Source organism: Narcine bancroftii, chromosome 13 (genome assembly GCF_036971445.1).
Source record: "Narcine bancroftii isolate sNarBan1 chromosome 13, sNarBan1.hap1, whole genome shotgun sequence".
NCBI classification, from domain to species: domain Eukaryota; kingdom Metazoa; phylum Chordata; class Chondrichthyes; order Torpediniformes; family Narcinidae; genus Narcine; species Narcine bancroftii.
This window is the reverse complement of record NC_091481.1, coordinates 68,630,330-68,642,834: the sequence shown is the minus strand read 5'-3', so window position 1 is coordinate 68,642,834 and position 12,505 is coordinate 68,630,330. Positions and strand designations below refer to the sequence as shown.

Here is a 12,505-nt window from a genome sequence, read left to right as displayed (position 1 = left end):
CAGAGGGAATTTCTAATGAGTGAAACATGAACCTGGTTTGACTTGAGCCGTGACGGAAAAAAAATGAATGGACATTTGAAATAGACGAATGTTGGCTTGTGGATAAAAGAGGTGGCTAAGGTAGACAATAATGGTGTTGAAGGCCAACTGAATGAAGTCAGAAATTGGCTAGGTGCCAGGAGGGATAATGAACAGAATGTGACTCATTCAGAGTTGTGACTTCAGCCATTTCACTGCATTTATTAACATAAAAACACACAAAACTGCTGGAGGAACTCAGGGTCCACAGAGAGAAAGATAAATTGCTGAAGAGAACCTCAGCGTCAGCAGACTTTCATGTTTCACTGCATTTATTAAGTTGTCTCCAAGTTTTTTTTCTACTGATGTAAATGAAGATCAATGGCAATGTGTGCAGAAGTTTCAACCGCAGGGTTATCAATAGATAACACAAATGAATAACTCCCTGAGTTCAAACCGCATAACTGGCACAGTTTCTATTTCCATAGCATCTCCCAACTCTGCTCACCAGCCTGCTGAAACTTCTCACCATTCCGACGATATGTCTGTGATTGACCGATCATGTGTTTTCCAGGCCAAACTTTGGTTGTCTCAGGTTACATTAGAGCTTGTTGCTTTCCTCTTCATAAACCATAAGGTTGCTTAAGACCGTGTCTGCACTTAGAACCGAGTAGCATTTATCCTCCCCACCCCCCCCCATGCTTGCTGAGCATGACTCCTGTTGGATCAGAGTTGGATTTTCTATTCAGAGTAATGTTTTGCCGTCTCAGCACTGATCTTGGAAGGTGGGATTCACCTCAAAGTTCATTTTTTGTCAATGTGCACAAGATGGTTTCCCCATATTGCAGATTTCTATGATTCATGAATTGCTGCTCAAGGTCTCCCTTTCATCCTGTACCTGTCTCTACACTCGACCACTTCAGATTTGTCTCCCACCCTTTTGGAGACGTGCGAGTCTGCAGATGCTGTAATCTAGAGCAACAAACATTCTGCTTGGAGGAAGTCAACAGGTCAAGTAGCATCTTTTTTTTTCGGGGGGGGGAAGAATTTTGTGTCAAGACCCTGAATTGTTTCTCAGTTAAATGACTCTGGAGGCCAGGGGCTTGAATGTCTTCACCCTCCAAGTCTGCGGTTTTGATACTTCACCATTTCCTGTGCTGTTTGTGTGCATCTTCTGTAAGTGCAGGTTGAACGAGTTGGAGTTCTTACGATAAGCGTAGGCAGTAAAACCCGTTATCCGGAATTCAAAATAAATTGCGTAAAATAAATAGGTAAAAAATACATAAGCTTAAAATTGGTGCACCTTGCTGTAAGTTTGCCAGTCACACAGCATGGAATCTCAAGCAACCATAAAATGCACTTATCCGGCATCTTCCAATCCCAATTGGTGCCGGGTACCAGGGGTTTTATTGTCCCTGTTCTTGTTGAGGAGAAATTGAATCTCTTGAAACAGTAAACATTCTAAAATCTGGACTGCTCAGGCATTGAGTCAGTCCAGATTTTCCAGATTCGCAGGAAATATTTTTTAAATTCAAATTTAGGAGAATAAAGAAGAGATGAATGGGTAAATTTTGATCATTTATTAACAAAACGTTTCATCTAAAATACTAAAAAAGTGTTCATTTCCACGACTTTTGTGCATCTGTGGAGCTCAGCACGCACACAAAAGCGCACTAAATTTAAAAAGTTTGAGTTTTCGAGAAGTCCGGATTTCTGACATCTGGATTTTTGGACTTTTACTGTATGAAATTCCCTCCAACCACACCTTTATTCTGAGGGTGGCTTTCCTGGAGTTTACTTTCAGTTGGAATTTGTTTGGATGTAGAATGAGAAAAGTGAGCTGGATGAGGAGGCGAAATTCGACAAACATTTATTCCAATGGTCTTATTTAAACACTCATGCTAAACTTCAAACACCCAGCTAACTTTGGTCAGGAAATTAAATGCATTTTTGTTTTGTTGACAGTCATCTTGCAAGGAAAATCCATTTGATAGAAAATCCTCTCCTGTTGGAGGAGCTGCCCCTCTCAGACCACGGAAAGGGCCAAAGCCAGCTCGCCCACCAGCCCCTGGCCACGGATTCCCACTGATCAAGCGCAAGGTAGGTCCAAATCGTTTCCCTTTAATTTCTGCAAAAATGAAACTTGTGCCTTTAATGCAGAAGCCTTCTTTGTTCTTGCTTCTGACTTTTTCCTGCATTGGTTTGAGAGAGGTGTGTAAGATTGGAATGTCGCAGTAATGTGAGCATATTAAAATTCTATGTTTTATTTGTTCTTCGTGAAATCCTCATCATTGGTCAAGCTGAGCTTGAGGTTATCAACAATGCCTAATGAAGCCATCTGTGGTGAAGAGCCTGTCCTCGCTGGGATTCAACACCTCTCTCTGTAAATGGGTTCTGAACTTCCTAACGGAAAGACCACAGTTGGACTGGAATGCCAAGCATCGTCACACTGAGCAGTGGCTTACCTCAGGGCCATATGCTCGGTCATCTGTTCATGCCGCTGACCCATGACTGCATCACCAGATCCAGCTCCAATGGTGTCATTAAGTTTGCAGATGACACAACAGTCGTCAGCCTCATCAGCAACGATAATGAGTTGCTCTCGATCAAAGAGGTGGAACATCTCGTGAAATGGAGCGAGAGGAACAACCTGAGACTCAAAGTGGACAAGACGAAGGAGATGATCATGGACTTCAGGGGGACCAGGAATGACCACCCTCCACTACACATCAACAACTCTGTAGTAGAGAGAGTGGAGAGCACCACGTTCCTTGAAGTTCACGTAACTAGTGTCCTAACGTGGACACTTAACATCTCCTCCCTTGTCAGGAAGGGACAACAGCGACTGCACTTCCTGAGAAGACTGAAGCGGGCAAGGCTACCAGCCACCATTATATCAACCTTCCTCAGGAGCTCAATTGAGAATGTCCTGGCTGGCTGCATCACAGTGCGGTACGGTTGATGCAGAGGAAATGGATCAGAGGTTAATCCAAGGGACCTTAAGAATGGAGGAGAGGATCACTAGAGTCTCCCCTCCTATCACCCTCTCTTCCATCAATGAGATCTACCAGGATTTCCTGGGTAAACTTGTACCTCTCACCTTGTTCGTTTTAGATTGGTCAGTGTTTGAGCTACCGAAAGAAGACAGAAACACACGCCGAGAGCACTTCAGTTTATACAAATCTTTATTACAAAATCTTAAGCTGATTTCAAACTACAATATCCTAATTATATTTATCAAAGCCTGGACTGGTCCCAACTGCCGAAGGGAGGCAACGACCGCACACTTGTAGTAGGTTGTTGGGGGGCCGGTAGCAGCTTCTCCACCTCCCCCGGCCGGGACGTTGGTTGGACTCTAGAAGTTCTTCTTCTTGCTGAGAGATGTTGCCACCCCTCAGAGAGTCTAAAACTTCAGCAGCGGGACCATATTACCCAAAAATTGTTTACTCATAGCCCATCACCCTGAATAAATGGTTTACTTATCTTCAAGGTCTCTTGACAGTCTGCAACCAACAAAAGACAACTGCATCTCTGGACCTCATGGTGTAAATTAGATTCATATGCATCTCTGGGCCCCATGGTGGAATGTAGATTATGTCGGCTTCTTACATTATTCTCAAAGTAGGTTACCGATACTTGTATAAGCAAAAGTATGGTCTAAATCCTCCATTACACAGGATCATTGCCTGAAGAGGGTGCGCAAAATCATTGAGGACCCCTTCCACCCCGTACACAGCATCTTCCAGCTGCTCCTGTTGGGAAGTGTCTCTTTTCTCTTCTTTCTAAGCAGGGTTAAAGAGACACTAAGAGTCACCACAACAGCGAGCGGCTTTGACCAGCTCTTCGTCCTGGGTTTCTTCATCCATTGCTGTTTTACACTTTATTCAAACAGCTGTTATGACCAAAGCCCGACCAAGGCCCTCCACTGGCTGAATATTTGCTCCCATCTTCACCAAAGGTTTAAGTGTTACATCAGAGAACACTTACTTTTACAATTTTAAACTTGTGTTTTTTAACCTATTATTTGTTTTAATATTTAAAATTATTTTCTTTGATTTTTTTTTTGCCGGTTTCTTGAAAGTGCCAGTTGCTTGAATTGTAGAATTGTAGATTTGGCGGGCAGCAACCTCCTATGAAGAAGACCGCAGAGCCCATCTCACTGACAAAAGGCAAAGGAGAAAAAACCCAACACCCAACCCCAACCAACCAATTTTCCCCTGCAACCGTGTCTGCCTGTCCCGCATCGGACTTGTCAGCCACAAACGAGCCTGCAGCTGATGTGGACATTTACCCCCTCCATAAATCTTCGTCCGCGAAGCCAAGCCAAAGAAGAAGAAAGAGATACCAAGGGTTTTCCTGTATGTGGGTATGCATTCCTATGGGATTGTCTTACTGTATGAAACTTAAAAGGCATTTAACCCTTTCCATGCCCCATCTGAGATCTACTTCAATTTTAACCTTTCCTAACCTTCTGCGGTCATCAACGTGACTTTTCAGGTGCACGCGAATCAGTACATTCCGGAGGAGAGTATCCAAGGAGAGTTGGAGCAACTGGAGCAGGAACTGGATGAACTGGAACTCCGTGGGGTCGCATTGGAGGAAAAACTACGCAACTGTGAAAACGGTGAGTCGGCATTCACCAACCTGGGAAAATGGGCGACTGCTCTTATAATCACCTGCATGAGTTGGTTAGAGCTCACCCACAAAATGGGGCAAAGAGGACCAGGGCAGTTGAGTGGGAATTATGCAGATAAGGGCCATGTTGATGGTGGTGGTCGGGAAGCCCAAAAGAAAAAAACTCCAGGAACTGACTTCAGCTTGAGATTATTCCTCCTCTTTATCACTCATAACTTTAAATGGGAGTTTTCAAAATCATGGAAAGACTTTCTGAGTATTTTATACAGCAATGGCTGAGGGGGAGATTTTCTGACACTTTTGCTGGCTGGCCATAATTCACCTTTGCAATATCATAGGCTGGGAACCATGGTTCCTGGAGATTCAATTGTATTTAACCTCTATTCTTTCAGGTACTTTATTTTCAAGTGCCACATCACCTGGGATGTGTGAAGGGCAATCTGTCAGGCCATATGTGCACTCTGCCACATCCGTTCATCGCACACATGGGCTCCCTCCCTCCACGTCCCGCACCTCTAAACCTTGTTATTGTACACACCGTCCCTGTAACTTCCCCAGCAAACTGCTAGGCTCAGTCCATCCACGTCCCCTCAGCATGGGTGTTGTTTGTGGAGATTAAAGAAGTGGGCGTATGTCTTGGGAGGCAATGTGCTTTGTCACAATGCCTGTCAGAGTGCATTTTATGTTTTCGTCTCCAGATGACGATGAAGATGACCTTCTGGTTGACTGGTTCAAATTGATTCATGAGAAGCACTTGCTGGTTCGCCGTGAATCAGAGCTTGTCTACACGTGAGTTCCTTTAACTTTAAGTTTATTATTATCATAGAGTTGTTCTATTATTATAATACAACTATATGAAATGGCATTCTTCAGTCCTCAGTGTAAAACAGACAAACACGTACATAGACAGCAGTGCACATATGAAAATAAATAAATGTTAGTAAATAAATGAGTCTCCGAGGGATTGTACGGCAGTTCCTTTGGTCGTTCAGCATTCTCACTGCCTGTGATAAGAAGCTGATTCTCAGCCTGGTGGTGCTGGCTCTGATCCTCCTGTATCTCTTCCCCGATAGGAGTAGCTGAAAGAAGCTGAGTGCAGAGCGATAATTTTGCGAGCCCTCTTCAGGGCTCCCAGTCGAGGGAGACTCCAGTGATCTTCTCTGCTGCTCTTATGGTCCTGTGGAATAATCTCTGATCCGATTCACTACAGCAACCTTACCACACTGGGACATTCTTGATAAGAGCTCCTGTAGAAAGTGGACAGGATGGTGGCCACTTCACTCTTCTCAGGAAGTGCAGTGGCTGTTGTGTCAAGTGAGGAGATTAAGATTTAGATTTGTCTAAGTGGTGGTTCTGGTCCTTCGACCCAGCAGAACTCTTTCCGAACATTTCCTGCTTCCCTTCTCCTGCTTCATCTTTCTCCTTTCCTTCCTTTTAATTGTTCCTCTCTGCTCTCCCTGCCCCTTCCCACTTCACCCCCAGCATCCTCTCTAACCCCTTTGCCTCATACTCTCCCAGTCGCCTGACTGAGCAGTGGATGATTGACCAGAGCTTTCTTTTGATGTCACAAGGAGAAATTGTTGTGAGCCATTCTCTCTTGGTGTCCCTCAGTCTAACATTGAGAGTGATCCGATTCTCGTCTTTATCCACAGCTTTAAGCAGCAAAATCTGGAGGAGCGGCAGGCGGATGTGGAGTACGAACTGCGCTGTCTTCTCAATAAACCAGGTTGGTGTGTGCTACCTGATGAACCATCGCTTTATTACCACACAGCGAGATTCCTGAGACTGATCGCTGTGGTAATTATCTCCGCAGAGAAAGACTGGACAGACGAAGATCGCACACGAGAGCAAGAACTGATGCAGGAGTTGATTACAGTGATTGAGCAGAGAAACGCCATCATCAACAGCTTGGATGAAGACAGACAGCGGTAATCCAAAGAATAAATGAGGCTATGGGGTGGGGGAGAACACAGCATGGTGGGGCACAAACCTCATCTCTGAGATACCCCCACAGAGTCATGGGTTTATGGCCCCATTGTGTCTGGCAGGCAAAGGCTAGTGGGATGTCTTAGTCTCAGCATGAGCTGGGAACAATTATACCTTTGCCTCTATGGGTAGATGGGGTGGTTTATTTCCTGGCATAGTTGGGCATTGTATTGTGGGGAATTTTTATTGCCCAAAAATTTCAGATAGATTCTCAGAGTACATACATGACATCACATACAACCCTGAGATTCTTTTTCCCTGTGGGTGCGGAAGAATTTCTACTTATTGGTGGTGCAAAAAATAAACTGTATACAGTGTAAAGATGCAAGCAACAAAGAACTGTAAACAGATAATGAATGTAACAAACTGCCTGTGCAAAAAGAAAATCAATGAAGTGCACAAATAAGGGTCCTTAAATGAGTATCTGATTGAGTTTGTCGTACTGATGGTGGAGGGGGAAGCAGCTGTTCCTGAACCTGGTGGTGTGAGTCTTGTGGCACCGATACCTCTATCCTGATGGTAGCAGCGAGAACAGAGTGTGCGCTGGGTGGAGAGGATCCTTGATGATCGCTGCTGCTCTCCGACGGCAGCACTCACTGTAGATGTGCTCAATTGTGAGGAGGGTTTTGCCCGTGATATCCTGGACTGTGTCCACTACCTTTTGGAGATACTTAATACAGGTTTGGTCCGGATGATATAGGGACGATTGTTGGTCACAGGTATTTGGTCTGGATATGATGGAAAAGGATACATTTCATGTCAGTTAGAGAATAGCAGTGTACAATTATCTGTAGGAGTGATGGGCAACAATGCAGTGGAGTAGAAGCTTCCTGTTCCTAACAGGCCATAGTGGAATAGATGTCCACTTGGTGAAAAGCACAGGATGTCGGGATACAAACTTCCTGGACATGATGCACACAGGGCAGTCAGGTACTAATTAAATGTAGATAGGCTTTTTCCACTGACAGTCGGTGAGATACAAACCAGAGGACATGGGTTAAAGGTAAAAGGGGAAAAGTTTAGGAGAAACATGAAGGGGAACTTCACACAGAGAGTGGTGGGAGTGTGGAGCAAAGTTCCAGCTGAATGAGAACTCGATTTTAACATTTATGAAGAATTTGGACATGCACATGGATGGGAGAGATACGAGGGCTATGGACTGGGTGCAGGTCAGTGGGATGAGGCAATATAATAGTTTGGCTAGAAGGGCCTGTTTCTGTGCTGTAATGTTCTATGATTCATGATGAGACAGAATCATGGAGCACAAAGATGTTGAGGGACAGTCAGCAGATAGTGAGATGCATTTTGAGACCAGTACATCTGAACGGGAGGTGGAAAGTCAATTCTCACATTTGTCTTACAGAGAGGAAGAGGAGGACAAGATGCTGGAGACCATGATTAAAAACAAAGGTATGATTTTTATTTGTATTTGATCTCTTTGAACATTTCAATTGATGTTTTTATCTGCTTCTTTCGCCCTCTAAGAATGAGCACAGAATAACTGCCCGGTGGTTTGTCTGTGCAGGGAATGGTTCTTCGATCCTTTTCCTCCTTGTGATGTCCACATCCTGGGGTATCTTTATATCATCGCATCTCTTGATGTTGATTGGAATTTGTGCAAAAATGCTGGAGAAACTCAACATCCACAGACTTTTGTGTTTTACTTCCACAACACCAAGCCTGTGTACATTGCCTCCAATCATAAATGCGACCCTCCAACATCACCACACCGCTCCCCCCCCAAATCTCTTGACCAGTCTTTTTTTTTAAATTTTTCACACTATGAACCATATTATTCAAAATACACACAAACATTTCCCTCTTGAATATACACAGTGGCATTTTTTTCCCTCACCCTTCCCTCCCTCCTTCCCACCCCCCTCCAAACCCATTAAACGTTCAACATGTACAAAACAACAAACCCATTAAACAATGTCGTCACACAATGAAAATAAACAAGAAGATTGTGTCATCTACTTTTACACACCGGGTCAGTTCATTTCGTCTTCTTCTCATTCTATCATTTTAGGGGGTGGAGGTCCGTGGTAAGCCCTCTCTGTTGTGTTCCATGTACGGTTCCCAAATTTGTTCAAATAATGTGACTTTATTTTTTTAATTATGTTATTTTTTCCAATGGAATACATTTATTCATTTCTATGTACCATTGCTGTATTCTCAGGCTCTCTTCTGATTTCCAAGTTGACATTATACAGCTAAGGCTATCATAATAAATCTTTTTTGCGCTTCATCCAGTTTGAGGCCCAATTCTTTACTTCTTATATTACTTAAAAGAAAGATCTCTGGATTTTTTGGTATGTTGCTTTTTGTGATTTTATTTAATACTTGATTTAGATCTTCCCAAAACTTTTTCACTTTCTCACTTGCCCAAATTGCATGTACTGTTGTTCCCATTTCCTTCTTACAGCGAAAACATCTATCTGATAATGTTGGATCCCATTTATTTAACTTTTGGGGTGTGATATATAGCTTGTGTAACCAATTATATTGTATCATGCATAACCTCGTGTTTATTGTATTTCTCATAGTTCCGGAGCATAACTTTTCCCATATTTTTGACCAGTCATTCTTGGGACCAATTTGCCTTTAGCTCTAATCCTTTGGACCAGCCTTCCACATGGAACTTGACTGAAGTCATGCCAAACATATCAACTTCAATGCCCTCATCAATTTTTTTTTTAGTTGTCTCTTCAAATAAAAGTTTGAGAAGACCTCCCACCAACAAAAACAATCGCTGATCAACTCTGCCTGTCCAAGTGTAGGGCAGCACAGTTAGCGTAATGCTATTACAGTGCCAGCAGTTGGGACCAAGGTTCAAAACCTGCACTGTCTGTAATGAGTTTGTAGGTCATTTGGGAATAATTGGGCAGCGTGGGCTGAAAGGGCCTGTTTCTCTGCTGTATGTCTAAATTTATAAATTAACATTGTTCCTCAGAATTTTTTCCAATAACTTGCTTACTACTGACTAACTTTGGCTAACGAGCCTGTAATTAGCTAGCTCATCGCTGATTCTCTTCTTAAATAAAGATACCACATTAACCAACTCCTGTTCATCTGGTACCTTACCTGCAGCCAGTGAAGATTTAAATTTCTCCGTCAAGGCTGCAACAATCTCCTTCCTTGCCTCAGACTGGAGCCTGGGCTGCATTTCCCTCATCAAGCCCTGGGATTTATATTTAAAAAATCTGCTGGAGGAACTGCAGGCCCTTGACTCTGTGGGCTGAAGTGCTGTGACCCCCGTGGGCCAGGGCCCCCCCTCACCCTGTGGACCAGGGCCTGGCACCTTCAGTCTCTGAACCATTTGTATTTCGTAGAAATATAATCACTAACCATGGGTGTTTCTTTTTTAAACAGAGTTCCACAAAGATCCCAACAGTGAAATGAAAAAGAAGGCAAAATTCAAAGCAAGCAAGATGCTGAAGTTTCTTAGCAACAAACCAGAGGGAAAGGCAAAAAATGGCAAGGAGAAGAATTTGTGATGTCAGGGCGCTGAATGGTGAACTGCTGGGGTGGCACTGGCTGGCACAGCTGATCATGTCAGGATCAGTTCCACTCTGCAATGTCTGAAGATTGATTCATGGAAGTTTCATTCTTGATATTTGACAGCTCCTTCATATGCTGACTGAGGTTGCCTCTCAAATATCCTTATTAGTTGTGCAATAGAAGCCACTACAGTCATTGTATTGTTTTTGCCTAGTGCTGTTTGATCTTCCCAATGAGACATTCCAATCATCTGCTAAAGTTGTCTCATTTCCAGCGTGCGGTGTTGTGCAAGGTTTCACAGCTCAGCGCTCGTTTGCTGAGGTCTTGTTTTAGCTCGGGGCTGGTTGTCACCCATTCCTCTGGGGCAGATATGCCTTGCTGTGGTTCAGCACGGCACGTGAAGGCTTGTCCCACAAATGATTTCAAGTTCTGCATGCTTTTAAGGTGTAGATGCTGCTTATTTTGTGAGCCATTTTTCTGGCCTTGAATCTGTCGCCAACTGTCACTGAAATCTTTGCCAAGGGTCCTCCACTGTCCTAGGATGCAGTGTATTACACCAGTGATTCAAACGTTAGATTATAACAACTCCTCTGCCGTATTAAAGGCAGAACCTTGCGTGGCTTGGTGTGAAGATGCAGTGTGTGGGAGTATATTTGCTTCCAACAAATAATCTGGAGGTGTTGTTCACTCAAAATAATGTGTCCAGATTATTTGTAGAAAGCCTGAAGAATATACAGTAAAATTCCCGATATTCAAGCAACCGGCAAAAAAATCGCATCAATAGGTTAAAAAAACACAAAAGTTTAAAATTCGTGCCCCCTAGTGGACAGTTTGCCAATCACATAATCTCAAGCAACTGGAAAATTCACTTATCTGGCATTTACCAATCACCCTGATGCGGATACCAGGGGCTTTGCTGTAATAAGACTGGGCCCCTCAATACCATTTTTTAATCTGTCAGTAGTTCTCCAGTGAATCTCAACACAGCAAGAAGCTGCAGACCTTCAGCCTGAAAACATCACAGCTGAGACTTGCCAGAGTAAGATCAGTTTTACTTCCATCTTTTGAAATATTCTAATTTCTATGCCACGTGTAATGCATTTCACTTTGCTCTGAAAGACGGTGATGAATAAGAGGATTCTGACGCTACTGTCACATAAGACAAATTTTTGAAAACTAACAGAATGTGTTTGTGCACGCATAAATTGTGAGCTCTTGTGCACATTTCTTGTGTATACAAATCACACAAAGGACAGCCAATACATAGTGAAAGTCACAGTGAAGCTTTTTCTATTAATATTACACTTTTAATTGACCAGTGGTGTCTCAGCATTCATTATGCTTTTGATATTCCTCAGCAGGGTAATTTACAATGAGCTTCAAACTAAAATTTAGTTATCCCCATTTGAGTCCATCTCCAGACAATCTCCATGTGCTTTAGCCCTGCTCAGTGTGTTATAATATGCTGCATTGCCAAGCAGCATAACTCTGGCCCTGATTCAGCAAGCCAGGACCAGTCTGACCCTGTACTTGCAGTTCTCTCTTGTGTAAGATCTTTTTTGGGTGAATTTGTCCCAGCAAGAATCGGTTTCAGTTTGGAATTCTCATGTGATCCAAACTTGTTAAGGAACTTTTAAATTTGATTTTGAAAGTTAATCCTCTGTAAATTGAATGATGGCAATATATATTTCGATTGGTCTAAACGTAGGACTGAGTCTTGGTATTTGCACTCTGGTCCTGATTAACATAATTGTTGACGTTTTGTCAGCTCTTAGCAATAATTATATCTCCACTTAACAAACAGGAACAGCTGCCAAAACAAAAGCCTTAATTCAATTTATTGTTCGATCTTCTGTTTAAAATCTTTATTGTACTTATTGTAACTGAGGGTATTGGTCTTCACATTGGTCATTCAGTTATGGTATTGCCTTTGAGGTTCAGTCATTTCATTTTAAAATTTAGACATAAGAGCACCCATTTCGGTTCATGAGTCCGTGCCTCCCAATTTACACCCCATGGTATGTTTTGAACAGTGGGAGGAAACCGGAGCCTCCAACTGTTGCGCCAACTGTACTGATCCATATCTTTTCTTTGGCTTTTACTTTATCTTGCCTATTTGTATATACTATTTATTGAAACACTGTTTCTAAAGTTATATTATTCTGCTAACAAAATTGGGACTATTAAAATGGAAGGTTATCCAAATGATAGTGAGTTTATTGGCATACATAATCGCCATGTACATATCTGCCAAAATTCTTGCAGTTGACAGGTAATAGGCATCAACTGCACTGCTTTTCGTGAAATTACCCCAGTACAGAACGATAATAAATGTCAATGATATTTCAGTAGTTCAGGCAGGTCA

General features: G+C 42.8%; 1 protein-coding gene across 1 annotated transcript in view; it reads left to right on the top strand.

Moving 5' to 3' along the window:
- Positions 1–12,345, top strand: part of micall1a (MICAL-like 1a) — an 84,048-nt gene extending 71,703 nt beyond the window's left edge. The window contains exons 10-16 of the mRNA XM_069908354.1: positions 1,984–2,118; positions 4,516–4,642; positions 5,352–5,442; positions 6,306–6,379; positions 6,467–6,581; positions 8,003–8,049; positions 10,012–12,345. Of these exons, the coding sequence (XP_069764455.1) occupies positions 1,984–2,118; positions 4,516–4,642; positions 5,352–5,442; positions 6,306–6,379; positions 6,467–6,581; positions 8,003–8,049; positions 10,012–10,136 (714 nt within the window). The 3' untranslated portion in view covers positions 10,137–12,345. The remainder of the gene's footprint in view (positions 1–1,983; positions 2,119–4,515; positions 4,643–5,351; positions 5,443–6,305; positions 6,380–6,466; positions 6,582–8,002; positions 8,050–10,011) is intronic.
- Positions 12,346–12,505: the final 160 nt, after the last annotated feature.